The sequence below is a fragment of the Aspergillus pseudodeflectus genome (assembly GCF_044049435.1).
Source record: "Aspergillus pseudodeflectus strain CBS 756.74 chromosome Unknown BJX68scaffold_29, whole genome shotgun sequence".
NCBI lineage: Eukaryota > Fungi > Ascomycota > Eurotiomycetes > Eurotiales > Aspergillaceae > Aspergillus > Aspergillus pseudodeflectus.
Genome location: NW_027263805.1, coordinates 21,633 through 48,002, shown reverse-complemented (window position 1 = coordinate 48,002; position 26,370 = coordinate 21,633). Strand labels below are relative to the sequence as shown.

At 51.3% G+C, this 26,370-nt stretch overlaps 11 protein-coding genes across 11 annotated transcripts; 5 read left to right on the top strand and 6 right to left on the bottom strand.

Annotated features, from left to right (window-relative positions):
- Positions 1-478: 478 nt before the first annotated feature.
- On the bottom strand, positions 479-2,007 carry BJX68DRAFT_239761 (E3 ubiquitin-protein ligase MARCH). The gene is made up of 2 exons (XM_071040584.1): positions 1,028-2,007; positions 479-981 (listed from the first exon to the last, which is right to left on the bottom strand). The coding sequence occupies exons 1-2, from the start codon at positions 1,846-1,848 to the stop codon at positions 846-848; spliced, it is 957 nt and encodes a 318-aa protein (XP_070897606.1). The 5' UTR covers positions 1,849-2,007; the 3' UTR covers positions 479-845.
- A 242-nt stretch (positions 2,008-2,249) lies between these two features.
- pre8 (proteasome core particle subunit alpha 2) lies at positions 2,250-3,319 on the top strand (the record flags this gene model as incomplete). The annotated part of the gene is made up of 5 exons (XM_071046001.1): positions 2,250-2,293; positions 2,351-2,370; positions 2,420-2,470; positions 2,541-3,143; positions 3,201-3,319. The coding sequence occupies 5 exons, from the start codon at positions 2,250-2,252 to the stop codon at positions 3,317-3,319; spliced, it is 837 nt and encodes a 278-aa protein (XP_070897605.1).
- Positions 3,320-4,783: 1,464 nt separating this feature from the next.
- Positions 4,784-5,848, top strand: BJX68DRAFT_268144 (uncharacterized protein; the record flags this gene model as incomplete). Its single annotated transcript, XM_071046000.1, has 1 exon — positions 4,784-5,848. The coding sequence occupies one exon, from the start codon at positions 4,784-4,786 to the stop codon at positions 5,846-5,848; it is 1,065 nt and encodes a 354-aa protein (XP_070897604.1).
- A 66-nt stretch (positions 5,849-5,914) lies between these two features.
- BJX68DRAFT_111573 (uncharacterized protein) lies at positions 5,915-7,450 on the bottom strand. The gene is made up of 5 exons (XM_071035922.1): positions 7,271-7,450; positions 6,997-7,201; positions 6,891-6,943; positions 6,220-6,842; positions 5,915-6,170 (listed from the first exon to the last, which is right to left on the bottom strand). The coding sequence occupies exons 1-5, from the start codon at positions 7,311-7,313 to the stop codon at positions 5,982-5,984; spliced, it is 1,113 nt and encodes a 370-aa protein (XP_070897603.1). The 5' UTR covers positions 7,314-7,450; the 3' UTR covers positions 5,915-5,981.
- Positions 7,451-7,725: 275 nt separating this feature from the next.
- BJX68DRAFT_268142 (MOSC domain protein) lies at positions 7,726-9,193 on the top strand (the record flags this gene model as incomplete). The annotated part of the gene is made up of 2 exons (XM_071045999.1): positions 7,726-9,004; positions 9,093-9,193. 2 exons carry the CDS (start codon positions 7,726-7,728, stop codon positions 9,191-9,193), a joined length of 1,380 nt encoding a protein of 459 aa, XP_070897602.1.
- Positions 9,194-11,891: 2,698 nt separating this feature from the next.
- Positions 11,892-12,245, bottom strand: BJX68DRAFT_268140 (C-terminal helicase domain-containing protein; the record flags this gene model as incomplete). Its single annotated transcript, XM_071045998.1, has 1 exon — positions 11,892-12,245. One exon carries the CDS (start codon positions 12,243-12,245, stop codon positions 11,892-11,894), a length of 354 nt encoding a protein of 117 aa, XP_070897601.1.
- A 172-nt stretch (positions 12,246-12,417) lies between these two features.
- On the bottom strand, positions 12,418-14,193 carry BJX68DRAFT_111311 (stearoyl-CoA 9-desaturase sdeA). Its single transcript, XM_071035920.1, has 2 exons — positions 13,775-14,193; positions 12,418-13,719 (listed from the first exon to the last, which is right to left on the bottom strand). Exons 1-2 carry the CDS (start codon positions 14,010-14,012, stop codon positions 12,590-12,592), a joined length of 1,368 nt encoding a protein of 455 aa, XP_070897600.1. The 5' UTR covers positions 14,013-14,193; the 3' UTR covers positions 12,418-12,589.
- A 1,361-nt stretch (positions 14,194-15,554) lies between these two features.
- Positions 15,555-17,348, top strand: BJX68DRAFT_268138 (nucleobase:cation symporter-2 family protein; the record flags this gene model as incomplete). Its single annotated transcript, XM_071045997.1, has 2 exons — positions 15,555-15,813; positions 15,871-17,348. 2 exons carry the CDS (start codon positions 15,555-15,557, stop codon positions 17,346-17,348), a joined length of 1,737 nt encoding a protein of 578 aa, XP_070897599.1.
- Positions 17,349-17,811: 463 nt separating this feature from the next.
- BJX68DRAFT_111360 (putative translation elongation factor eEF-3) lies at positions 17,812-21,592 on the bottom strand. The gene is made up of 4 exons (XM_071035921.1): positions 21,319-21,592; positions 18,376-21,233; positions 18,232-18,324; positions 17,812-18,044 (listed from the first exon to the last, which is right to left on the bottom strand). The coding sequence occupies exons 1-4, from the start codon at positions 21,504-21,506 to the stop codon at positions 18,034-18,036; spliced, it is 3,150 nt and encodes a 1,049-aa protein (XP_070897598.1). The 5' UTR covers positions 21,507-21,592; the 3' UTR covers positions 17,812-18,033.
- A 2,046-nt stretch (positions 21,593-23,638) lies between these two features.
- BJX68DRAFT_111237 (uncharacterized protein) lies at positions 23,639-24,802 on the top strand. Its single transcript, XM_071035918.1, has one exon. The coding sequence runs from the start codon at positions 23,746-23,748 to the stop codon at positions 24,340-24,342; it is 597 nt and encodes a 198-aa protein (XP_070897597.1). The 5' UTR covers positions 23,639-23,745; the 3' UTR covers positions 24,343-24,802.
- On the bottom strand, positions 24,520-25,756 carry BJX68DRAFT_111283 (putative glutamine-serine rich protein MS8). The gene is made up of 3 exons (XM_071035919.1): positions 25,475-25,756; positions 24,848-25,297; positions 24,520-24,772 (listed from the first exon to the last, which is right to left on the bottom strand). The coding sequence occupies exons 1-3, from the start codon at positions 25,502-25,504 to the stop codon at positions 24,698-24,700; spliced, it is 555 nt and encodes a 184-aa protein (XP_070897596.1). The 5' UTR covers positions 25,505-25,756; the 3' UTR covers positions 24,520-24,697.
- Between the last annotated feature and the right edge of the window lie 614 nt (positions 25,757-26,370).

Genomic DNA, 26,370 nt, shown 5'->3' with positions numbered 1-26,370 from the left:
AGAACTCTCGATAACGAAGATAGACAGGCAGGACTAAGAGCAAGTCGACTTGAACTCGAATGAGCCGGATCTCGCAAGGTTATCCGGTCCAGCCGTCTGTGGAAGCAGAATTTCGCAGACAGTCTCTGGATGGATGCCAGTCAAAGCTCTTAATTATGCCACTTTGACGCTTCACGAACGAAAAGCTCGGGGATGTGACACTTGGAAAGATATCGATATCTTATCACTCAAGTTGAGATCCTCTAAACGGGAGGCTGCGTTTCAACTTGGCAGCTTTCGAAGAGAAGCCCGCGACTTTACTTCTTGACACGAGGCAGAGGGGCCGTTAAGACTCAAGAAGTAGAAATCATGCAAATCGATTTGCCGGCTGTACAGACATTCGTCGAGTCTCGAGCACGCCAAGTACGTGACGACTTCAGGTCTGGAAAATTAAGGCAAGGAAGTTCAGTTTTCTTGATACGAAGCACAAGCCAATCTATCTGAGAAGAGATACCATGTTATTGATCACTATACAAAACTCGCTATATGACAAATGGTGTACCGCACCTCAATCAAACACGTCCACCGCACAGGACGTTAAAATGGATCGAGTCAATGCAGTCCGATCCTCCCTCAAAGCATCTGATATGACGAAGTCGATGAACAGGAAGGGACAAAACGTTCCAACCGGTGATTATCAACTTCTCAGAATACCCCGAGGTTGAGAGGATCAGTGTTGTTCTTTGCACATTGACTAATTGGCACACCACTGGCAAAAAGCGTGACAACTTAAGTTTGTGCAAGTTCACAGATAGATCAGATAACGCCAATTCGAAGACGCAGGGCTAATAATACATCTGCGTACGTTACTCGGTTTTCGGTCGTTCGGTTTCCTCTTCCTCATCGCCTTCGTCATCAGGCAAAGGAACATCCATCACCCGCTCGCCTGCCTTTTCCAATGTTCTGCGACTCCAGGCTCTTACGCCTTTGTAAACGGCCTGCGCATGTTAGTGGTTATCAAGACAAGGAAGTATGGAAGCATACCCAGAGAAAGCTGCCGATACCAAGCACAATTACGAACCAGCTAAGTGACGATGCTCGGCTTCTCCCGGTGTTGCCGCGGCCACGGGTGATGGTGCTCGATCGTACATTGAACCAATGCCAGGGCGACAAGCCATAGATGACCTGGATGAAAGACAACAGGCCTAACGATGCCATCCCCTTGACGAAGTGCTCAAACCAGCTTGCTGGCCCCGAGTCAGACAAGCTATTGCCCTCCCAATAATCGGAATAATAGATCGTCTCCATAGGGTCGACATAGAGGTTAATGATGGGGTCAGCAATAAAACCAAGTACGAAAATGGTGAAAACTAGAACAACGCAGGTTAACATGAGCTGGGTCATAGTGCTACTGATCCAGCGAGCCCAGGCGAGTCGCTCGAGTCGGTATTGGAAGCCACAAGTCGGGCAATTCCAATAATGTCTTCGACCATAGCTTGGGTCGGCGTGTCGCCAAGTTTGTAGGCATCCCTCGTGGACATAACGGGAAGATCCTTTGCACTTGCAGGGTCGAAGGAGGCGACCGAGCTCTGGATCCGAAGACCTGTAGACAACTCGCGGTTCACGCTGGAGAAAGCCAGGCACATGCTCCGATGGAGGAAGGACTGTGGGAGGAACGGACTCCAGGCAGATGCGGCACACGCGAGTGGGATAATGTTTCTTGGGAGGCTCGGGAGGAGGAGCAGTCTCAGACTCCCCAGCCTGCTGGGTATCTTCGAAATTCTGATCCTCATCAGGGCCTGGTGCAGTTGTACCGGTGTTCAAAGGTTCCGCAGGAAACTGCCAGGTTGGCATATTTAGCCCGTCCATTGGTGCTCTAGAAACTCAAGATAGATTCATAGTATAGCGGAGCATAGCATAGCAACCATTTACATGGATGGCCAAGAGTCCCAGAAGCATCAAGCTGCCAGCGGTTCGACCAAGTGCAAAGAAAGAAGGAGTGAGAGACGGAGAAAAATTGTAGAGGTCGGAAATCGAAGATGTGGAGAGAAGCCGACCGAAAAGGAAGAGCTCACCTCGTCTATCGTCACCGCCCGCTGCGGCTTGGCACCAAACCGACCTGAGCTGCGTCAACATCCTGTCGCCTGCTAAGTTGAGCGCAGCTTCATCTTGGTCCCCCACAGCCTTGTTTCATCTCGGATATCTCTCATCCTCCCTTAACTACTCTATTGACTCTTTACTTAAGCTTTCGGAGGTGACCAGACGTCTCGATGGCTGACAGATATTCTTTCTCCTTGACCACCTTCTCCCCCAGGTAAGCGGAGCTCCGAGCAAGCATCGGCGGGCCAACAGCTGCTAACCCATCTCGCAGTGGAAAGCTCGTCCAAATTGGTAAATTTCCTCGGCCTGATGTTTCGAGTCCCCATGTTGATTGAATCAGAATATGCATTGAACGCGGTCAACCAAGGAGTAACTGCTCTCGGAATCAAAGGTATGAACACGACCATCAAGCACGCATCTCGAGCTTGACGCAGCTACTAAACACACCTCTCTCTATACAGCGACAAATGGAATCGTCCTTGCTACCGAAAAGAAGTCCTCCTCCCCTCTAATTGACCCTCCCTCCCTCTCCAAGATCTCCCTCATCACACCCGACATCGGCATGGTATATGCTGGCATGGGCCCCGACTATCGAGTGCTCGTCGACAAGGCCCGCAAGGTCTCCCACACCGGCTACAAGCGCATCTACAACGAATATCCCCCGACCCGGATACTGGTGCAGGACGTTGCCCGTGTCGTGCAAGAAGCCACCCAGTCCGGTGGAGTCCGGCCATATGGTGTCAGTCTGTTGATCGCGGGTTGGGACGAGGGTATTGAACCCGAGACTGCTCAGGCCGAGAAGGGAGATGAGGAGGAACCGAAGAAGGCCACAGGAAAGACCGGTGGCATCCTGAAGGGTGGCCCCAGTTTATACCAGGTCGACCCCAGTGGCAGTTATTACCCATGGAAGGCGACGGCCATCGGAAAGCATGCTACGAGCGCGAAGACATTCCTTGAAAAGCGTTACACCGAAGGGCTGGAGCTTGAAGACGCTATCCACATTGCTCTGCTGACCTTGAAGGAGACCATCGAGGGCGAGATGAATGGTGACACAATAGAAATTGGTGAGCTTCTGGAAGAGTGCCTCCTTGGGATGGTAACGTGCTAACCACCTGACATAGGTATTGTTGGGCCTCCTGCCGATCATCTACTCGGCTTCGAAGGCGTCGAAGGAGCCCGCGGGCCTAGGTTTAGGAAGCTGACGAAAGAGGAGATCGAAGACTACCTGACCAGTCTATAAGCGATTCGTTCATGTTGATTCAGTCAAGACTTTGTAGCATAATAGAGGTCTATTGAGTCTGACAAGGATTCCCATTCCATAACTCGCTCCACCTGCGATTGGGGTGTCGGGGTCAATCTCGATCTCGGAGAATTACCAACAGTGAAATCGCATGATGGCACTGCTGATGAAACACTTGACCCGCGAGTCTTCGCTCAAAACAAACCTCCACGGAATAATGCACTCCCTTCGTGCCTACAATTGAACGATCTTACTAGTGTTTCCGATCTAATCCGTGGATCATACTTCTTGTAGCTTTCGGATTCTGAACTCCGATTTGTCGGTACCTTGTCTTCTCATCAACACCTAATCCAGCGTAGACACCAACAGGTAACCTAACATGACCAAGCTGTCTACCCAACGTACCCTGGTTATCCCATCCTCATTATCGAAACCGGTTTGCTGCATACTGTTGCACAAGTAACACCTGGTGCGTCCAGGGTATAGTGTGGCAAGACATTACTCGCAGGACCACACGCCGCGACATGATGTCGGTGAGCTCATCCATGGCTAGCCCCTTGATTCTCGCCAGAATTGATATGAACAAGAGGCGGACGGCAACAATGGTAAGCGCAAGCGAAAGGAACCTGTGGATGAGTCCGTGCCGTGTGATTTGAGTTCTGCCCCCAGAGGCCGGACCCGTAAGCAGTTGAACTAATCCAGGCCTAGTCGATACTAGCTGTGGCTAGTCTAGGCGACAAAATGGTACAGCCAACCCCTGGCCTCGCCCTGGAAATACGAAGCTGTGCTAGCAAAGTGTGTTTGATTACCCTCACCCCCGGATTTTACCCGCGTCAGAAATTTCAGTCTCGATCCTGTTTGCAGGATGCTCACCAGGCAGGGCTTAAATGGTCAGAATCTCTCGAGCCCCGACTTCCCTGCCCAAACAACCTTGTCGACTTTTCATCGCAGTACATGAGCAGGCGGGTTGTCTGTACAACTCCAACATCTGCATCCTTGTCGGTTTCATCGTGACGGCGTTTAGCTGGCCGCTCGACAAGGATTCTGAATGATAGTGCGGCTACACTCGACGTTCGTCCTCGAATTCTATTTCCATTGTTGACCTGGGACTCGACCAACTGCTACTGTCATGGAGGGGAAGTGAGGTGTTGGTCGAGATCGGCGCGCAGGACGTTCAGTTTGTTGACAGCTGGTGGTCATTGCGTCTTATTGTTTGGCTCTGTATAAGAGCACTGCAGTGTCCGTGACCCAAGTCGACAGCGGATACCGGTGGTTGCTTTGCTTCTTGAACAGTTCCGATTTGAGAGTGGATGGCGGGTTCTCCTCCAGGCGCTTTTGAAATATCGTCCTATGTTGATGGTCTTTGCTTCCGTTGAAGAGGACGCTTCGTTCAACTTTTCTCTGCAACTTCTTCATGCTGACTTGCCAGTCAGATGTCCTGGCTTTTACATCACGAACGTCACAATGAGCAGAAACAACCCAGCAGGACTTGCGGGAGGGCTTGGGGAAGATGAAAAACTCAGTGTGGTCTTGGTGATATTCATCGCCCTCTCTTGCTACAATATCATTGAGCTCGTCATTCTGGTGCTCTCAACCTTTCGCCGTTGGAAGGGACTATACTTCTATAGTCTTCTCATTTCTGGAGTCGTTGGCGTTGTGCCATACTCGCTCGGCTTTCTCCTGAAATTCTTCGAGAAGGCAGCCCCTGCGGTATCCGTCACTATCCTCACTGTCGGCTGGTGGACGATGGTGACGGGACAAGCCTTCGTCCTCTATTCCCGGCTGCATCTTGTTCTTCGAGATGAACGTACCCTCCGCCGTGTCTTATACATGATCATCGCCAATGTTTTCTTGCTTCACGTCCCCACGACTGTTCTGACGTATGGCACCAATGTCGTCCACCAAACCGACCGAAGCAAGCTATCCAATCCCAGCAATTCAACTCCGCCAAACATTACCGAAGAAAACCCCTTCTTGGAGGCGTATAATATCATGGAGAAAATCCAAATGACCGGGTTCACCGTCCAAGAAGTCATAATTTCGGCATTATACGTCTGGGAGACAACAAAGATGCTGCAACTCGGGTCTAGTCGCGAGAATCGGAGAATCATGCATCAGCTGGTGGGAATCAACGTCATGATCGTCATCATGGACTTGGTTTTGCTCGGGCTAGAGTATGCCAGCTATTATGCCGTCCAGATCTGTCTCAAAGGTGTGATCTACAGCGTGAAGCTGAAGCTGGAATTCGCGGTTCTCGGAAAGCTTGTCGATGTGGTGCACGGCAACAAACGGCCTGGCTTGGGGAGTCCTATACATTTGGCCTCGCTACAGGCCTCCAATCACCCTGGTGTGTCGTCAGCGGTCCACGGAGGCCTGAGCTTTTGCCGCGGTTCGGTCGTCAATTCAGCCGCGAGAAATCACCAGACTAACCATTCAACCGTCGATGTACCAGAGGACAAGATATTAACGATGACGGAAGTTTCGACGTGGGTCGAGCATCACCCGCGGGGAAATGGCAATGCCGTTTGAAAGCTGACCGGAATAGTCCGCTCGATTTTTGGGTTTTCATAATCCCATCTTGATTCAAGCATGATGTATGATCGTTAGGGATTTAGGGCCATTCAATTACGACGGTAGTATTTTCAATGACTTCGAGAAGGCACTACTTCTCATCAAGACCTGCGTTGTCCCCGTCAACCCATCCGTAGTCATCGCCTGAATCATCCTCATCCTGGCTGTCTGGGATTTCTTCGACCTTACGCTTCCTCTGTATGGACAGCTCTCGTACTTCTTCAGATTGACCTTGAACTATTGGAGGCGACGGGTGGTTGTCCAGAAGGGTCAACCCGTCCTAGGTTCCGGTTAGCTCATTAAAAGCAGGAAATGAACGTAGAGCTCACCTTATCGATCTGGAAAGGGGAAATGTTCTCATCCAGTCGCAAAGCCAACAGCTTTCCAGCTCTTTTCATCACTTCCGCAAACCGAACACCGTAGGAAGCGCCATCTTCAGCAGCCGAGAAGTCACGATAAATAACGATCCGCGTATTGATACACCTCTCCCATGATCCACCTGCTAGTATCGGGCACAAGGTTGCACGAGCTTGGCCCTTGATCCTGGTACGAGTCTGATTAATCACAAGGACTGCCATATTGTGAGTTGTGGCAAGCTTGGTTAGTTGATTTGCCAGGTCGCTGGTGACGTTCGAACTTCGATTCATAAGCCACTGAACCTGATTTTTGTCAACAGTCTTTGATTCAGCCAGGCGTGTCTTTAGTTCGGTTGCGTTAGGAAAGTATGATGGGAATGGCCCCGATGCAGAGTCAATGACCAACAAATCACAATCGTCATGGGGAAATCCCCCGGGAGCGTGGAACAGAAGTGCGAGAAGATGGGGTAGAGACTGGGCTCTGAAGTATACCAAGCTTTCGACCAGTTCATCGACCGTTTGAGTAGATCCTGACTCCTGAATAGACTTTTGCAAAATGTTGCGCAGACGGATCCGTGGAAGGGGAGATCCAGTGTCTGGAGGCGTTAGCTGGTGAACAAGAAAATACATGAATCGAAACGTACCAATCCAAATTGCCTTTCGCCCAGTTCGCAAAGCACTGGAGATGACACTCAGCCTGCTTCTATGTTAGACTTGCAAATACAGGCAAAGCAGTGGAACACTACTCACGCCAAGGTGGTCTTTCCCACACCAGGAGGACCGAACACTTCCGTCACATGGCCTTGAGGAATGCCCTGGGGGACCTCCTCCCCCTCATCTATGGACAGCGGGGAGATTGCATCATCCAGCCGAGAAAGGCCGGTTGGAACCGCACCTGCTCTTAGGGCGGCAGACGCTTGCAGAGACTGGGAAGCGGGAAATGAGACGACCGGGCCTGTAGCTTGTTAGATGCTCGGCTCTTCCTCGAATATTCCATAGAGCGTCAATGCCACGCCACACTTACGCGTTCTCTGAGTAGCAGGACTGAGCAACTCCTGAGTGTTCATTGTGACGTTGAAGACAAAGAAGGCACGAGTAACGGGTTGAATCAGGTCAGTTTTGGATCACATAATTCCATCCGCCATTCATCCTCCATTCGTACGCGTAGTGCGTGCTGAATTGCAAATATACCAACTGACCGCGCGCGAGAGGACTTGCCTAAAAGGGAAGGCAGCGCTTGCCTCGATGAATGTGACAGGATGCCACGTGACGTAATGACCCTAGACCTGACGCTAATCCTCTTACGTCGGAGAGAGGTCAGCCAATCAAAGAGAGCCTCTTATTGAGACACCAGAACCTCTTCGACCTTCAACATGTCTTGGTCGATTATATTTACCCTGAATTTTGGAAGTCGACGAACCTTTTATGTTATATTTGCAGACATACCTGTCCATTCTCGTCGCTGCTTCACTACCAGCGATGCTGGAATACGCGCAGCAAAATGCTGTCATCATAAACACCATCCTCGCCATAGTAGGCGCACTTTTCTTCATATACTGGGTCAGAGTCCAATCGTTTTCCAATGCGGCTCCTAAAGGTTGTCAGAAAATAGGTCTATCTCCCAAACAAAGCAACCTCAATGACGAGTACGATCCTACATACGCCAATGGTGGTCCAGAGAACAGCACAGATGAACAAGGGCATCCAGCATGGCGCATCAAGGCTCTCTTCACATACCCCATCAAGAGCTGCGCCGGGATCGAACTTGACACTGCTGATATAGTTAGCACCGGGCTCGCCTTTGACAGGCAATTCTGCTTTGCGGAGGAAGTGACGCCGGCAGCAGCCAGTCAGAAGAACCCTTCTAGCTCGAACCTGGGCACGAGCTGGATAGCTCGAACCCTCCGCAACAGCGGCTTCAACAAACTGGCCCTCGTCCGCTCAGAGATTTGGGTTCCTGATTCTTCAGTACCAGGGTACAGTCCTGATCTAGAGGAAGCCAAATCACAAGGCGTGATAGTGTTGTACTACCCACATATTGGGCATAACGCCTTACACTCCTTCTTCCTTACCTTCGGAATTTATCTCAACCTCATCGGCCACGAGACTTCATTTCGCATTCCCCTCGTTCCTCCTCCAGACTCAGAAAAGGCATACCCTCTCACCCCAGTCAAAATCTGGAAAGACTGCCCCTTAGCCTACGACTACGGCAAGCACATTCCTGATTCATTCCACCGCTTTCTCGCCCACCAACGTGACTCTGAGAAAAGACGAGATAGCGGCCGTATAACTCTCTTTCGTGTACATCCCTCCAACCACCGAGAGATCTTCCGCAACGCACCCAGGAAGAAAGACCTTGGCTTTCAGCCCACGACAGGCTTCGCAGACGCATACCCCCTTCATATCCTCAGTATATCTAGCGTACGTGATGTAGCGGCACGCTGTGCGAGTTCATTACCGAAACTAAGTATCCGGCGATTCAGAGCGAATATCATCATTCAGGGCCCGGGGGCCTTCATCGAGGATAATTGGAAGAGGATTAACATTTCTTCTTCTGAGGAGAACCCGACAAGCACCAACGGAACGACAATCCACACAGTCTGCCGCACAATCCGCTGCAAGCTTCCCAACGTTGACCCGGACACTGGCATCCGACATCCGCGGGAACCAGATCAAACATTGCGAAGTTACCGAGTCATTGACGCCGGGGAGAGGACATATGCGTGCTTGGGGATGCAGGGTGTTCCGGCTGTTCAAGGTTCGTTACTGTCTTTTGCCTCCTTCTTATCCGCTTTATGTTTTGCCTTTGAGTTCTTGAATCATGGACTAGCTGCTAACGAATATAGAATCCAGAGTCCGTGTCGGTGATGCAGTTTCTGTGCTTGAGACGGGAGAGCATTTCTATGTCAAGATGTTGGCACCAGGGGAAGTGGTCGAGGGAGTATAAAACCGCTCCGTAATTTCAACGGCCCGGCTCTACTAGTATGATTATGTAGTCCGATTGTAGTATATAGATAGACAATCTATTCAACAAGTGTAATTTATACCTCAAGGGACTCGATGGCCGCGTCCGTGTCTACCACGAGGAAGAGCAGTTGCGAATGTTGCCAGCTCGCGGACTATGGCGGGTTGCACCCAGCTTGTGATATGATCGGCCTCGACCAGGCCAAGAGAACGGATTGCATCCTGTGCTACTGCGCTGAGCGGAGAACGGGTGTCGCTGCGCGAGGGGAAGGCTGTCGTAACTGCGACTCCACGCAATTTAGAAGGGTCTAATGCGAAGGTAGACTGAGAAGGAGAAAAGGTACGAGAAGACTCTGCACGGACACCTCAAACTACAGTGTCGATTGTCGGGCCCTTGGAGCGGGTGTTGCTTATGACTTACCGGCACGACTTGATTCCTTGCATCAGACTAGGCCTTGCCTTCGGTACGGACCAAGACAGGTCTCAGCGACCGTGCGACATCGTATACATCCTCTGAAAGCCCTGCTCTAGCTATGGGACCTGGGAGAGCGCATCCCTGTCGTTACTTGGCCTCGTCTAGCAGCTCCAAAAGTCTCTGCCTCGCTTTTTCGAGACAGTCCCGAACTGCCTTCATAGCAGCAACGTTGTCCTCTGATTCCGATTGCGCAAGAAGCTCGTAGGATTTCCTGCAACGCAGTAGGTTGTCCGTGGCCTTTTTCAGTCGGTCCAAGAGGTCCCCATCGAGTCCTGGTATGACTTGCTTTTTTGTGTCGCTATCGTCCATCTTGAAATGCCGGATATCTCGTCAGCAATACTGTCTTAGCAGGCTCTAACCTAAAGTGTACTGACCTTATCTTGTGCTATTGTAGAATAGTAACGATTTGACTTGGGAAGGAGTCGAGTTTTCTGAACGTTGGATAGAACACAGCAAGTGGCAGCTGCTCAAATCTGTCAGCCGGAAATCTGAGCTAACATTCAACATCGGTCACTAGATTGATGTCATGGCACCTTTTAGTTGACTGGTGAAGTTGTTAAAATCAGACGAGTTAGAGATGTGAAGTGCATCCGAAGAGCCTCTACTTTGCTCACTCCCCACGCTTCTAGCGTCTCAGACATTGAACGATTCCCGCCAGATCTCTCCTTCGCCCAGTATTCTCACTCTCTCAATCTTGTCATCCCACATCCTCCGCTCAACTCTTTCTCCAACCTCATGAACTCATCTTGACCCAGCGCAGTACACTCTGGTCTTTCACTCAAAAACATTTGCTGAGCTGGCGACTGTGCTGCAAGCAGAGATGCTGTCTTCAGACCAAGACGAGCCCAGTATCTGGGCAAAGAATATTAAACGTTTCAAGGAGGGGAATTTCAAGAGAGAAGGCGAATTTGAGAGTTCCGAGATCCGGGATTTAGTCACAATCGGCCACGTCGAGGACGTCAACAAATACCTGCCGCAGCTCCCGGACGGCCCATACTCTATCAGTGATGCAGAAATGAAGGTGAGTTGGATATCCAGGGCCCTCGGCGCATGTGTCTAACTTACATCTGAAGGACCTCAACGAATCAAGGCCTGTAAGGCAACCAGCATACAGGATAACGGCTCCAGTTATGGGCCCCCGTGTGGCGGAAGGCCACGTGAAGATAGGCGACTCTGAGGTACCAGTCCGCGAGTACCTCGGAGAAGAGTGGGTGAAAAATAGGGTCGTAAGTGCAGCCATGTCATACATATAGCAAGATGGGTAGCTAATACTATGTCATAGAAGCCCCTCCATTCCATACAGCCAGCCAAAATTCCGAGCGATTTCGCTATCCGGCCAAATCCGTGGCAACTGACTGCAAGGCGCAGCACAGATCGATTATGGTGCTCTAATTACTCTCTTGATACTACATTCGAATTCCCCACAATGCTCCTAGCTGGCATCGTACTCGTACCAGGCCGCAGCGATCATAGTATGATAGAAGAAGTCTCAGCATTGTTCGCCGCCTCAACCTTGTCCATTGGTCTCACTGACAGAGCGAGCCTCTTCCAAATGTCGTAATTCGTCCTGGCATCTACATTACATTAACAACACAATATCGAAGTTCGGTTACTGAATGAGCATTGAGTTATAAAGGAATGTATACCTAAAAAGCGAAGTGACGGGTATAAGGCTGTGACCAAACTCAAGGAAAAGAGGCGACAATTTGGAAGAAGCTGCTCAGGCCACGGGATCTGTAAGGATGATCTCACGGCATCCAAGTAAAGATCTAGCTGTACTTGTACTCTCGAAAACTGTTTTAGTTAAAGCTACTTTGTCCCCCTCTCGAGGGACACTTGATCGTGTCACGTGCTCTCCGCCCCAACTGTTGTCTTCCGTCAACACCACCAGTTCTCTGAGATAGCTACAATCCAATACAGTCATTACGCTACACGGTCCTTCTCAACGTTTCCTTCCAGAGATCCAGATTAAGAACAGATCTTACGATGGTGTTAGATTTCCTACCGGCGAGGTAGATACATCATCTCTTGTGAGCGGGCTGTACGAAACGCAACGGACCGAGTAACTTAAAAGATGTCATAAGTTCCCAAACCCTCAAATCCTGCTGAGTCGCAATACGCGACATGGGAAACGGTAAAGAAAACAAAAAGAGGAGAGAAAAAGAAGAGCTTGCTGCCTTCACCAACGTCATCTTAAACAGCATCTTCAAAAAGCCGGGATCTTCAGCGCCTCGCTGTCTGTTTTTGTAATCTTTTCGAGAATCTCAGAATTCACCGTAGTTTTCCTTTTCTGGACTGTGCGGATTTCGACGTCAATCGCAGAGTTGTTAGCAAAGAGGCTATAGCAGTGAACTGTGTTCAGTTGTCCTTGCCTGTGGCAGCGCGCATGCGCCTGCCGCTGCGAGTTGGCATTCCACCAGGGTTCTGCTTGGATGACGACGGACGCGGCCTGGAGGTTGAGCCCACAACCTCCCGCCTGAGCGGTTATAAGAAGAGGGCAATCGGTGGCGCTGCTACCCGCAAATGTTGCTCTGAAGTCGGCCTTCTCCTTGTCACTCATCAGACCATGGAAAAAGAGGGGGTCGATACTAAATTGACGACGTAGAACGGCTGCGAAAATCTCAAGAAACTTGCGAAACTTGCTGAGAGGGGGGTTAAATCTGAACACAGGAGGAAAACTTATATCTACAGAATCAGAACTCAATCACAATCTTGTAGTTGATGGCATATCTCATTTCAAGTCTCGCTTTTGGGTAAAAACGTAGTAACATACACCGACAGTATTATGGACCAGCCAACTCCACAAACTCCAAATCTAAGGAAGGATAACGCCAGTGTGCTAAGTCGCAAACCCTAAGAGAGGGACAATGGAAAGAACGAAGGAAAGATCGTATTCTAGGAAGGTCAAGCCGCATCCGCAGTGGGAATGGGCTCAGGGATCTTGGTAGGTTGCTCGCCGGCCCGAATGACCCGTTGGCCGGCGGCATCGCGCACGTACTCGGGGTTCTCCTTCTGTGCACGCTTCCAGATCTCGACTTCGCAGCCACCGCGGATGACACCAACGCGCATGGTTGAGAGGAGGTTGTGGGCGGCGTTGGAGTGGTAGTAGACACCGCCGTTGAACATGGCAGTAGCGTCCTTGCCAATGCCGGAGTTGATCATGGCCTTGCCACCGGGGTGGTCCTTGATGAAGTCGGTCACGTCGTGGACAACACCAGCGATGGCGATCAGACCGCGGCCGTTCTTGGCCTGCTCAACGTAGTCGTCCCATTCCATAACAGGGAGCTGGTCAAGAGGGGTACCCCAATCGAGCTTGGCGCGCTTCTGGTCGATCTTCTTCTGGAGCTGCTGGACACGGCCCTTCTCAATCTCGTTGGCACGGAACTGCTTCAAGTCGTAGGCCAGACCAAGCTGCTTCCACATCCAGATGGTCCACTTGGTAGGGTCATACTGGTGCCACTCGATAGCGTTACGGTAGTCGGAGGGGAATTCGTGGTGGAAGTTGTGGTAACCCTCACCAAGGGTGACAAGAGCGGTGATGACGTGGTCACGGGGTGAGTTGCGGTCATCAAAAGGCTGGTCACCGAGCCAGTGAGCAAGGGAGTTGACGCAGAAGGTGGCCTGTTGAACGAAGAAGATACGGAGGATACCAGCGTAGACGAAGCCGCCCATCCAGTCACCCCAGCCAAGACCAGCGACGAGCATCGGCACGGCAAGACCCATGGCAAGGACGACCTTGATGTAGTTGCGGTGCTGCCATACGACAACAGGGTCTTCGTTGAGATCGGAAATATCAGTACGGCCGATACGCTTGGGGTTCTGCTTCATCACCATCCACCCAAGGTGGGAGTAGAGCAGACCCTTGCGGACAGAGTACGGGTCCTTGTCGGTGTCGGTGTAGCGGTGGTGAGCCCTGTGGTCCCGAGCCCACCAGCGGATGGAGCCCTCAACAGCACCACCACCGACGGCTGCGAGCCATATACGCAGAGGAAGAGTGGCAGAGTAAGAGCAGTGAGCCCATAGACGATGGTAGCCTGCCCATTGTTAGCGTCTTCTGTACGTGTGTTGTTCAAGAAGAGAGTTCCTCACCTGCTGTGATACCGAGACCGGTGAAGAAGTAGTAGATGACAGCCCAGATGGCGGTCTTGAGCTGCAGTGGCACGAAGAGAGCCTGGATGCACCCGAACACAGGGATACCAATGATGAAAGTGACATTCAGCCAGTTGACATGCTTGTACCAGTTCTGGCGCGTGATGGCAGTATCGGCGATATGGACCTTCTTAGGGTCGGCGGCGCGAGCCCGGGCGTCTGCGGGTTGTGCAGACATGGCGGCTGGTCCGAAGTATATGAGTCCGAGTTGTGTGAGCCGGATCAACGTGGGTGAAATCTGATCGGTGGGGAGAGGAAAGAAAGGCAAAAGGGAAAGCAGGGATTTTTAAAAGAGAAGAAGACAGAAAGCGGAGAAGAGAGAAAAGTTGGACGAGGTCGACACCGGTTTGGGTCCACTGGAGGGATGATGGTTGGGGAGAGGATGATCTAAACGGACGGTTGCTGCCAATGCAAGGCGTAACGACTGCGACTCAGCGAGCAGAGGAGGACCGGAAAGTCAGCAAAACGAGTGGCCAGACATCTCAATGCAACGTGCTGATCAGAAGCATCAGCAGATTCCGAGGTAAACGAAATCTAAAGAATGATTGTCGGATTCCTGATAGGGGCGGAGGACAGTCTCCAAGCAGAGACTCCAACCAATCCATACAAACTTTGCGTCTGTTGGGCTGGACCTGCGGAAGGCAAATCCAAGCTCGCCCCGTCCAATTCCGGTAAAGCGCGAGCCCGCCCACCAATCGCGAAACCTTATCCATCTGTTGAATCCCCAACGTTTTTGGCCCTGGCAGATGTGGCTCGTAGGGCGGTGGCGGTGCGGCTGAGTGGCGAGTGTGGTTCTTTTACCCGTTGGATGTGCTTGCACAGCTGACTCAGCCGGGATAACTCGGAGCTCTGTACTTTTGTGACATCTCAATGATTCAAGGGCGCCGCCAAACAGGCAACTCGCGGTCTATCATGACGATATCCACATGCCCCAACCTCGGTCGCTACGGGTTAATCATGAGTCATGAGTTCAAGTTGTGGCAAAAAAGGGCTTCGAGCTCCCTCGTTCTCTCAAACACTCTTTGCTCGTAAGTCAGGATCTGGAGTCCAACCCTGAAAGTCGAAACGGAGGATGATGGAGCAGTCCAGGCCAAGCAGTTCCAGAAGGCTAAAATGTTTCTATGACAGATGGAAATACCATTTGGGAAGAATTGCGGGGAGTCAGCCTGCTTGACAAAAGCTGTTGACTCACATCAATGCCTGATTGGTTTAACTTCAACGCAATGCTCTTTGAAGATGTTCTCCTGCATCTGATATAGATTGAAAGGAAGCATTCGAACGAGAGAATTGTCAAAAAGGACACTCAGTGCAGAAGAGGCTAAGAGGCGTGGCACCTAGACAGTGTACCTGGAATTCGCGGCGCCCGCCTTGTCTTCGATAAGATTTTGGGGCGCTGTTCGCAACGAACTCCAGTCTCCAGCCGCAGCCGGCCTTTATCTCGAATTAATCTCGCATTATGGGGTCGATAACGGTTGGCATTATTCGATTCCTTCACTCACTGCGTCTCCCACGCGTTCTCTATCGCGATGTTACTCTCGATGTTGGCTCTATATAGAGAGAAGCTTCCCTCCAGCTCTTGGGGGGATCCAGTTCAAGCATTAAATCCCGGAAATTCGCCCCAGACTAACCGAAACTATCCCCACGCAAAGTTCGAGTCAGAGTTAGCTTACTTTTCTCCTCCGGATGTTGCCACGATCTTGAACTCTTTTACAATCTCAAGATGGACGGGCCAGATCAGATTGGGCCGGATTTCAGTCCAAAGCGAACTTTTCGTGAACGCATACGTCGAACCGTCCATGTCTTCACCACCAAGGATGGTCTCATTGGTGACTACGACTATGCCTTCCTCTTCACCCCAAGGCTTCCTTTCATGAAGAAGCAGAAGAGGTCTGCTCCATTTTTTGGCCTAGAGGATAAGATTCCGGTAGCCCTGGCGCTGCTACTAGGATTACAACATGCACTAGCGATGTTGGCTGGAGGTACACTTTATCCTTGGTGTTGAAGCTTTCTCCATCGCGCATAGCTGATTTGTCTAGTGATTACTCCTCCTATCCTCTTAGGCGGGTCAGCCGGCGCCAACTTCGGTTCTGAAGAATATCAATACCTTGTCTCGACATCGCTAATTGTGTCCGGGTTTCTCTCCGCCATTCAGATGTTCCGTTTTCATGTCTACAGAACACGCTATTACATCGGCACAGGCTTGATATCAGTAGTGGGCACGTCATTCGCTACAATCACCGTTGCGACAGGGACATTCTCACAGATGTACTCTACCGGGTATTGTCCCGTCGATGAGAACGGTACTCGACTTCCGTGCCCGAAAGGATATGGAGCGCTTTTAGCGACCTCATGTCTATGCTCCCTCCTAGAAATCGGGCTCTCGTTCATGAGCAGTAGGCTGCTTAAAACGCTTTTCCCGCCCCTGGTGACCGGCCCTACTGTGTTCTTGATTGGGGCAAGTCTCATCACCAATGGAATGAAAGACTGGGCTGGTGGTTCTGGAACTTGCGGCAGCAACCCAGGAGACGGCTCTCTATGCCCAAGCGCGGACGCTCCCCACGCCCTTCCTTGGGGCAGCGCCGAGTTCATCGGCCTGGGCTTCCTAGTGTTTGTGACGATCATCCTCTGCGAGCGATTCGGATCCCCAATCATGAAATCTTGCGCCGTCATTGTCGGCCTGCTAGTCGGTTGTATCGTCGCCGCCGCCTGTGGCTACTTCGACCGCTCCGGTATTGACGCAGCCCCCGTTGCGTCCTTTATCTGGGTAAAAACATTTCCACTTCACATATATCCGCCACTCATCCTCCCACTACTCGCCGTATACATGGTCATAATGATGGAATCCATCGGAGATATCACAGCCACCTGCGACGTTTCACGCCTCCAAGTCGAAGGCGCAACCTTCGACTCGCGCATCCAAGGCGGCGTTTTAGGAAATGGCATAACCTGCCTCATCGCAGGCCTCTGCACAATAACCCCCATGTCCGTCTTCGCGCAGAATAACGGTGTTATTGCCCTGACCCGCTGCGCAAACCGCAAAGCGGGCTACTGCTGCTGCTTCTTCCTCGTGGTCATGGGTATCTTCGCCAAATTCGCCGCTGCCCTCGTAGCGATTCCTTCTTCCGTCCTCGGCGGCATGACAACCTTCCTCTTCTCCTCCGTCGCTATCTCCGGTGTCCGCATCATGTGCAGCGTCGACTGGACGCGTCGGAACCGGTTCATCCTCACCGCGTCATTTGCAATCGGTATGGCGGCGACGCTGGTGCCGGATTGGTTCTCGTATGTCTTTACGTACCAGGGTGATAACCATGCTCTGCAGGGGTTGCTTCAGGCTGTCGAGTTGGTTATGGCGAATGGGTTCGCTGTTACGGGGTTCTTAGGGTTGATCTTGAATCTGCTTTTGCCAGAGGATGAGGAGGATGAGGTTCCCGTTGTTGAGTCGGATCCTGAGGTTGAGCTTAGAGCGGCGGCTGAGGCTGAGACCTCGTCGAGGCCTGAGGATTTGAAGAATTGATTTGTTTCTTCATTGTGCATTAGATAGATCTTCTAGACACCAAGATGATAACAGATACCCGGTCTTATTAGAGACAAAGGTTTTGCGTATACACGTACTTTAATCCTGCAATTGAGTTGTATTAGGGTAGCCGGGAACCTGAGGGAGTTGGGGGCATTATACCAGGCCAAATGTGCTGGACATATGAAGGTTGTATAACCTTGCTTTGACGGGTAGAGCGCTGGGATCGAAGAGCTTTTCATCGTGGGAGTGAACACCTACTCCTTACTTTGTCAACCTAGCAGCCGGTCGGGGGGTCAGAGTTATCACGGCTCTGTCATCAAAATCGAACGGCCAAGAGACGGCCAACAGAGCAATCGCGTTGTATTTGGCAAGTCTATAGGATCACTACGTTCTCTAAGTCGGAGCACCTAGAGCTTCCCCACTCTTCCCAGTCTGGCATTGAGTCCATAAGGTAGAGGATACGATGTTTTATTGGTCAAGTAGAGCATGGAAAAGGGCGAATTAGTACAGAAATTCATTGAATCATAGCCTCTATAGCATAACCCGTAGCAATTAAATGGAGACAACTTTTTCAAGCTCCGCTCAGAAATCCTCCTCATCAGGATCCTCACCACGCTTCTTCTTCGCAAGACGTTCCTTTCGGGCCTTGCGCTTGTCGGAAGCGCTCTCCTTCTTCTTCTTCTCAACCACAGTCTAGAGAGAACAACAGTTAGCAGCTGGTTTGTAATGTTGCGGTAATTGAGATGGTGATAAATCAGGAAGCGGAGTAAAGGGCGGTAAGTGAAATGGCAGAAAGCTGAAGCGGCAGAAATGCACCGGAGCCGCCCCAGACCGCCCGAGTATTGAAACAAGAAAATGCGTATAACAAAAGATATCAAACTCACCTTGTTTCCCATGGCATCGACCACTTCTTCAGGCCCATCCTTGGCCTCAAGCCTTGGCCCACTGCCTTGTCCTTGAACCCAGTTGTGACCTAAAAATGGGTTAGCGAGAATTTAGAGTGAGGGAATCTGTTTCGACATACCTGATGGGGTCATCTTTCCGTCGACAACGGCCCAAACTTCCTCGGTAAGGTTCTCAGTGAATTCACGAGAGTGGGTGATGATGATGACACCACCCTCGAAGGCCTTGAGGGCCTTGGAGAGGGCACCGAGGGAGTCACGGTCGAGATAGTTGGTAGGCTCGTCAAGAACGATGACGTGGGGACGCTGCCATGTGCAGGCGGCGAGGACGACCTTGACGCGCTGGCCACCGGAAAGACCGCGCATGTGAGAGTGGGTGACAAGCTCGGTCTCGAGGCCGAATTGAGCGCAGTGGGCTTCGATCTCCTTGCGGACAAGGGGACGGAACTGACCACTGGCAAGAGCCTCCTTCTGATCAACCTCGGCGACCTGCTTGGAGTGAGACTCCATGATCTCGCTGCGAGGAATCCAGGCATTGTCGGCAGTCATCATAGGAGTCCACTTTTCGCTCTTCATGCCAAGGTTCTCACCGAGCGAGAACGAACACTCGTACTCGTAGGTGTTCTTGAACTTACGACGAGAGTGGACACCAATAACGCGACGGGGAGTACCCTCGATCTTGTAGATCTTCAACATGGCCTTCTCATCGTCTTCGGTAACAATCTTGTTGGCACGATCCATGGTTTCACGGTCCTCACCAGTCTGGAAACGCCACTGGATGTACTCGGAAGGAGTCTTGCCGAGGTGGTCGTTGATGTGAGCAAAGGCGTTCTGCTTGATGTAAGCGATACGGATGTTCTCGTGCTGGTAAACTTCACCAGTGGTGGGAAGCAACTCTCCGGTCAAAACGTTGACCAGGGTAGACTTTCCAGCTCCATTGGGTCCGATCACGGCGATACGGGAGCCCAGAGAGACCTGGAAGGTGATATCGGAGATCTGGGGCTTGGGAGTTCCGGGGTACTGGAAGGACATATCGGAGACACGAATGATGGCCTTGGCCTTGGTCTTGACACCCTCGAGGAAACCGGGCTCAGGGAACTTGAACTCCAATTCAGAGGCGCCAAGCTCGTAGTATGAGCGAGCAGAAGGAACCTTCTTGACGAACTCGCTCAGGGAACCACGGTAACGCTTGAGCTTGAAGCGCTCGTAGTGGACAACGTGCTGAATAACGTTATCCAAGAACTTGCTGTCGTGAGAAACGATGATGGAGGTGCAGGGAGAGTTGCAGAGGTAGTTCTCGAGCCAAGCAACATTCTTGACATCCAAATGGTTGGTAGGCTCGTCAAGGAGGAGGATATCGGGGGACTCAAAGACAGCACGGGCAAGGGCAAGCTTCATCTTCCATCCACCAGAGAGGGCAGTGATGGGGCCGTCCATTTGCTCAGGAAGGAAACCGAATTCAATGAGTTTAGCCTTGACCTCGTCCTCGACAGGATCAAGACCGACTTGGCGGAGCTTCATCATGGTCCAGCCAATGACGGTGAATTCAGTGTCGGCAGCATCAAGATCGTGCTCGACGTAGACAGTCTTGACCTCGTCCTTCTTGGGGAAGCCCTCGAGCTGCTCGTTGTTGATGGCACGCATGAGAGTGGTCTTTCCGGTACCGTTGGGTCCAAGCAGACCGTAACGCTGGCCACGCTTCAATCGAAGCTTGGTCTGGTTCAGCAGAATCTTGGCACCATAGGCCAGAGAGAATGTGCAGTTGCAAAGATCCTCGCCTTCCTCCTCATCAGAAGGAACATCCTCTCCAGCAGCAGCAATAGGAGAAGCACGCTTGCGGAGAGTTTCAGTGATGGATTGCGCATCACCCTCGCCGACGATGGCGGCAATATAAGGAACAGCGTTGTTCGTCCAGCTCGTGGCTTCGGCGTCTTGTTCATCAATAAGCTCACCGGCGATGGCGGAGACGTAGTAAATAATGGCCTCAGATTTATCGGCCTGGGCCTTGAACTTTGGCGCGAGAATGTCCTTGAGAATTCCGGCGACAGTAGGGATATGGCCAGCGGTCGAGATCTCGGGAATTTTGCCGTCCTTAACAGCACCCACGCGCTTCAAGGTGGTCAAAGCTTGCTGGGTCTTTTCACGAACTTCGGGTTCGGAAATGTTGTCGTAGTTCTCCACAAGCTTGGGCATCAACTTCGGCAGGAAAGGAGCGACAATCTGAGGATCCTCGACGAGCTTACACATGTTGTCAACAATGACGGCGGACTTACGCTTGATAGCAGTCTCACGCTCGGCAAGACCACGCTCAAGCAATGGGACCATGATAGCGAGTGTAGGGCTGGTAACATCGGAGACGAAGGTGGTGGCACCCAGGGTGTGAACTGTTTCGGGGACGAGGTTGGGGTTGACGATACACTTGACGAGTGCGGGAATGAATTCCTTGATATCATTGTTGACGATCAAAGCGCAAACGTGATCAAGGGTACCGTTTCCGGTCAGGACCACTTGCTTGGTCTCCGGGTCATCCTGCTTGCCACCGACGATGTAGCTGATCTTCTTGTCACTGCCGTTCACAGACGCGGAGAGAACAGGAATCAAGTCGGGAACGCGGAAAGACAGTTGAACAGGGGCAGTCCTGATAAGCTCCTCAATACACTCAAGTGCGGTCTCCTTCTCAACAGTCCTCTTCGAATCATCGAGAGCGTCAATGATTGGGGGAAGAACGGCCTTGACAGCGTTGCCGTTGACGGCGCCAACAATGGCGACAGCTGTGCTCTTAGCGAGTTGGAGCTCAGTGGGCGTAGCCTTCTTCGCGCCAGCTGCGGCAATGACTGGTTCGAGGAGAGAGACGAGGTGAGGCTCAACGGCAGGAGAGATCGAAGTGTGAGAAGCGATGGCACGGATGGCATGGAGGGCGTTCTCACGAGCCTTGCCATCCTTCTTGTTGACAAGCTGCTTCTTGAAAGCCTCAACAGCCCTAAAAAGCACTCAAGTCAGTATACTGATACACATGTATATTTAAGAAAAAATCTATTAGGTGGCACCTGAGGCACAAAACATACTTCAGAGGAAGAGTCTGCTCGGGGATAGGGCCGGAGAAAAGGTGAGCGATGTTTCCAGTGGCGGCGTTCACCTCATCCTGGCTGGAAGAGATGTTGAGCTGCTTGATGAGATCCTCGAGGACAGCGACGGACTGAGCAGTCTCCTTGCCGGAGACGGCAGGGACAGAAGCGACATCAACAGCAGGCATTTTGGAAGTCGTAGAATTCGAAATTTTGAAGGAAACGTAGAGGACGAGGGGTAAGAAAAAAAAAATCGAGAACGAAAGGCGTTCTATTAGGGTATCTCGAGAGGGTGACGGCGAGAGGACTGCGCCCGTGCAAAGAGACGCAGGCAACGATCTAAACCGACCAAATAAAAATCTAAGACTCTTTTTTGTCTAAGACGCAAAGACAAGGAAAGAGAAAAGAAAAAGGTGAAGCACAAGAGGACCAGACCTCTATCGAAGAGATAAGGGTTATTGATGTGGGAGAGGAAAGGAGGAAGACGAGGGGCAGCCCTCTATTTCTATTTATCGCCCGCTCTGTGGGTTTCCAACCTTGAACCGCCACCCTCTTCAGTGCTGATAAAAAATTTCTGAAAAAAAAAGTTTTACAGCGCGCTAACCTGATTCAGCAGTGGAACCGTCACATTACTGCGGCCGTCTATCCATTGGTTCTGGTCGGCTCGGAGCAACTGGCACCCAACCAATCTTGGATCCTTGGTAACAGCGTCAGGCTGATCTGGCACTGGCAGTGTCCGGTGTTTTGTCGGAACTCTACAGTCGACACAGTGATATGTTCTCGCGATCCTGCTATCACGGCCGGTGAACGTGTATTTCCGCTGTCGACGACTACTGTCTACAACATAGACTTGGAGGTCAAGAGTGCCCGTGGCCAAGACACATGGCGCTTCATACATGGCGCTCAGGGATGAAAGGGATATGGAGGGGAACCAATCTTGGAACGGGAACACCATCGGGCCCCTTTCTTTCAAGGCTGAAGACACCATCACTCGTAGCAACCTGTCAGTCGGGTTCACGGTCGTGGCTGAATAACCGCATAGGGCAAGAGATGCAGCGAGTCAGCATCACCGTCCTGCGTACAAGACTGCCGTCGCCGAACGAGCCTCTTCTGCCGGCAACTCCGGCCTCCCTCTTCTGTCATTGACATCGCTTCAGATTCGCTTGAGAAATGTATATCCACTTCTCCGGCAAACAAGGCTTCAGTCCCTGACCCGCTGCGAATCCGGGGCATGCAGCCATACTCCTTGCTACGGCTAGTCTCCTCCACATGGTTATCAAAACAATGGATGAAACGATATTTTAGGGACTTGTTCTTCAACATGTGGCGCAGCCCAGGCTGACTGTATTCTTAATTCTGTTTGTCTTTCAAAATAAAATTAGTTAATTTTGGCTGAGCAAGGTTCCTGAGAACCGTGGGCGAGTCGAGGCGTTGCCCCGTCCTCGTCAGCATGAATAGGATGCATTACGATTGATATTGGGTTTACGTTGTTGACAAGGGCTAATAGGGCTAATAATAAACTTGTTGAGAACTCTTCTCGCTTGAATACGGCCAATTTCAAGTCGCTCTGGGAAACGAGATTATCAGGACGAGAATTACAGAGTACATCCAATAATGTTAATCAGCGCTCAAGCCTTGAACAGATTCATTAAACCTCGGCGAGCCTTTGATTGCAATCTCCCAGGGGAAAGAAGAAAAAAATTCAACTATCGGGCTAAGGGCTCAGACTCAGACCTGCGAGGATCCCTGACGCCTGAAACAATGGGCGTCGTTGGAGGACGGACACATCACCGCCATTTGTCGAACAAATTTTCCCTGGGAGGAGCAAGGCTTCCTCCTGAGTCCTCTCACCGCATCAGTCGGATTTAATAATCCAAATCAAGGGAACATTCTTGACGCGTCTTCCGCTGGTCGAAACGCAAATTATGTCCGGAATCTTAAATAGTATACTCCGTACTAGTCGCTGTTGTGTTGCCGGTCATTCAAGTGAAAGAGTAAAATCCTTATCGATTGTCAGCATTCTCCGGATTTTCCTCCCCTTATCCCCCGCGAAAAACAGCCGGATGGAGTCGGTGGCGAAGAGGATCAGGATTCGAATCAACAGGCTTAGCAGCAGGGAGAAAGTTCCTCAGGAAAAAGAAATTGTACATTTGGTGGGTCTAACTTTATCCTTCAATCACATTACTTTTTTGTTCGATTTTTTTTCCCCTTGAGAGTCTTATCGATAGAAGATTGAGATTGATTAACAAACAACAAGGGAGTCGCCCTCCAACAGCGACAAGCCAGCCAGCAAGCCAGCATCCCAGTCGCCTAAAAATAACGTGGAAGAAAAAGAAACCAAATTTGCCTACGGAGTACCCTCCCTGATCGGTCGGGGAAAATTTACACGACTCTAACGCGCTTAGGGAAAAAAAAGAAGAAAAAGGAATGAAAAATAAAATCAGAACCTTGCCTGCCCATCATCCAACCACATGCCCGTCCATCGTCAGCGCGAAGTTTTGCCGAATCCCCAGCCATTGGCATTCCCTTGTTCTTTACTCTTTTTACTCTTTTTCTTTTTTCTGCTTCTGGATGAAGGGGCCTTGCCCTTTCTTTGTGTTCCGCATCAGTCACTATGACATGTTCGAACCAGATCAGAGAGTCCCGAGTCTCAAAGCTCGGTACATCTCAACCGTAGGTGAACATCAGGCCACACTACTGAATACTAGGGAGCTAGTACGATGTACAAAACCTTGCAAGCGTATCGATCGCTTTCAAAGTCAAATCCCGGGAAAAGGAGAAATCGCCACCATCTACGTCGACACGAAGGAACCCATTCATCCAAACGGCGAGCCGGATCTGACTCGTTCTCGACGCCGGCATGGCAATACTTTGAAGGAGAGAGTTCTGGAACTGGGGAGATTTCTCGGTATTCTCTACGGAACAGATGCCTCGTCTCTGCACTGTAATCTCACCATGTCGCCACTGGCATCATCCGATCAATCAGCGTCCAGTAGAATCCGTGATTCAGGAGCGAGCCGCTGATTTGGCTCTGCGATTTGTAGGGTATCAACCTCATATCCTCTTCGTTGCGCGTTGTTTTTTTGAGGCAAACGATTCTTAGAAGCGGATAGCCGGGAGGTCGGTGTGGCGATAATTGATTCGGTCCAAGAGCTCTCAAAGTCTTGCTGGGAGTCCTTCTATGCCTTCACAGTACTTTTGATCAACGGTCATCCGGTACATTCATAATCTAAGGATACAAGATACAACGCAAGCAGGAGTCACCAACACAATCAACACTGGCATCAGAAAACAGGTATTCGGTATGACAATCGTAAAGCATTCATGACTGACTCCACATCTCGAAAACGGAACCTGCCATCAAACGAGACATGAGGTTTTAGGAGCTAGAACTGGAGCTAGAGCTCGAAGAGCTCGAACTGCCTCTGCGCTTGTGGCCGTGGCTGTGGTGCTTCTTCTTCTTGTGCTTCTTGTGCCTATCAAAAAGGATTAGTATATCTCAGGCGCATCAAAAGGGGTATGACTCAACATACATCTTGCTAGCCACATTCATTCCCACTGCTCCAGCGACAGCGCCACCTACGGTTCCCAGAGCTCCGCCGCCCATTTTATGACCTAAGAAGCTACCAGCAGCGCCACCGAGCAATGTTGAACCCAGGCCCCTTTCGCCTTCAGCGCCTGCTGGCACTGGAGCATGTCCCTGGGCCGGGTGTCCTCCCTGGTGGCCACCGTAGTAGGCAGAGTTCTCACCACCTGGGGGCTGGTGGTATTGCTGCTGCTGTTGGGGAGGATAAGGGGAGTGTCCGCGGTCGTGTCCGTATGGCGCATTGGGATCTTGCCCGTACGGTCCTGGGTGTTGTCCGTGCTGCGGTTGTTGTCCATACCCTTGAGGTGGGTATTGCTGGTGTTCTTGTTGGTAAGGCGGAGGTCCGGCCGAGTACGGATCATGAGGGGGTTGGCCGTATGGCTGTTGCTGCTGCTGTATTCCCATGGCTCGAATTAGTCAACTGTACGCTAAGAAAGGAGCGCGACAAGGGCCGATGAGAATGCGGGCAGACAAGCTGAGGTTGATGAAGATTAGAGGGGCGCACCTGAGGCGGATAGTAGCCTTGCTGAGGGCCTCCATACTGCTGTTGCTGAGGAGGAGGATAATTACCCTGCTGGCCTCCGTAGCCCTGATTTCCATAATAGCCCTGGTCGTGGCTGGGTGGGCCGCCGTATTGGTTGTTGTACGACATGGTAAATGAACTGCGCTCAATCGATACGGAGCAAAAAGCGATTTGACAATGGGCAGTAGCCTGGACAGTGTTTGCTTTCACAAGGAGAAGGATGACGATGGGTTGAAGAGGAAGAGGGGCTTTTAAGGAGCGGCTGACGAGTCCCCACGGGAGGAAAGCACCTTCGACGGCTGAGCCGGGTGTCAGGATGGAGGGGCTCGGAACGTGGGAAATGAGAGGCGCAGTCAACCGCTCATGGGGCATGGTCCAGTCATAGAGCCAGAGACGTGGCTGAGCTGTAGGACATTCAGCTCCCACCCTTGTGGTATGCGAGAAATTGATCGCTGGTTGCAAATGGCAACAGTTGAGGCTGGTGAGGGGTAACCTCAGGACCCTTGAAATCCTTCGTATTGTTCATCTCAGGAACGAGGTTTCTCACACATTCCAGAGGGGTCGTACTTCGGTGTATGCATCTATCCCCTTTCGAAGGCACTTGCGAGGCTGCATTTTCTCGCTCGATAGGATGTTCGACTGTCCCTGGGACCTGACACCTTGCAGAAATACATCGATGTAAGCTTGTGCCGAGGATTTCCTACGTGCAGTGTTGCTGTGGATACACGAGACTGCACCAACATTATTATTGTGCAGAATCACGATTCCCGATGCCCAACCCCCTAACCATTTGTTTTGACAATGCTTCAACGCCTCGTCTATCTTGATTAACACAGCCTTGAACCAAAGTAAGCATCTCTCTATCCGCAATCCGCAACAGCGGCAGATTCTCGCTTGCAAGTTCGCGACACACAGTGCACCGCCACCGCCCCTCCCCAGTGCT

Excerpts from the sequence above, each read along its gene's own strand:
- BJX68DRAFT_111360 (XM_071035921.1), bottom strand. The coding sequence starts at position 21,506 with ATGCCTGCTGTTGATGTCGCTTCTGTCCCTGCCGTCTCCGGCAAGGAG. Across the intron at positions 21,234-21,318 it reads GAGCAGACTCTTCCTCTGAA|GGCTGTTGAGGCTTTCAAGA; the intron begins GTATGTTTTGTG and ends AGTGCTTTTTAG. Across the intron at positions 18,325-18,375 it reads CGGAAAGATGACCCCATCAG|GTCACAACTGGGTTCAAGGA; the intron begins GTATGTCGAAAC and ends ACCCATTTTTAG.
- BJX68DRAFT_111311 (XM_071035920.1), bottom strand. The coding sequence starts at position 14,012 with ATGTCTGCACAACCCGCAGACGCCCGGGCTCGCGCCGCCGACCCTAAG. Across the intron at positions 13,720-13,774 it reads CGGTCTCGGTATCACAGCAG|GCTACCATCGTCTATGGGCT; the intron begins GTGAGGAACTCT and ends AACAATGGGCAG.
- BJX68DRAFT_111283 (XM_071035919.1), bottom strand. The coding sequence starts at position 25,504 with ATGGAAATCAGGGCTACGGAGGCCAGCAGG. Across the intron at positions 25,298-25,474 it reads GGGCTACGGAGGCCAGCAGG|CAGCAGCAACAGCCATACGG; the intron begins GTAATTATCCTC and ends ATGGGAATACAG. Across the intron at positions 24,773-24,847 it reads ATGTGGCTAGCAAGATGTAT|AAGCACCACAGCCACGGCCA; the intron begins GTTGAGTCATAC and ends CACAAGAAGAAG.
- BJX68DRAFT_239761 (XM_071040584.1), bottom strand. The coding sequence starts at position 1,848 with ATGGACGGGCTAAATATGCCAACCTGGCAGTTTCCTGCGGAACCTTTG. Across the intron at positions 982-1,027 it reads CTTGGTATCGGCAGCTTTCT|GCAGGCCGTTTACAAAGGCG; the intron begins CTGGGTATGCTT and ends CCACTAACATGC.
- BJX68DRAFT_111237 (XM_071035918.1), top strand. The coding sequence starts at position 23,746 with ATGAAAAATAAAATCAGAACCTTGCCTGCCCATCATCCAACCACATGC.
- BJX68DRAFT_111573 (XM_071035922.1), bottom strand. The coding sequence starts at position 7,313 with ATGAACACTCAGGAGTTGCTCAGTCCTGCTACTCAGAGAACGC. Across the intron at positions 7,202-7,270 it reads TCCTGCTACTCAGAGAACGC|GCCCGGTCGTCTCATTTCCC; the intron begins GTAAGTGTGGCG and ends AACAAGCTACAG. Across the intron at positions 6,944-6,996 it reads GTGGGAAAGACCACCTTGGC|GCTGAGTGTCATCTCCAGTG; the intron begins GTGAGTAGTGTT and ends ACATAGAAGCAG.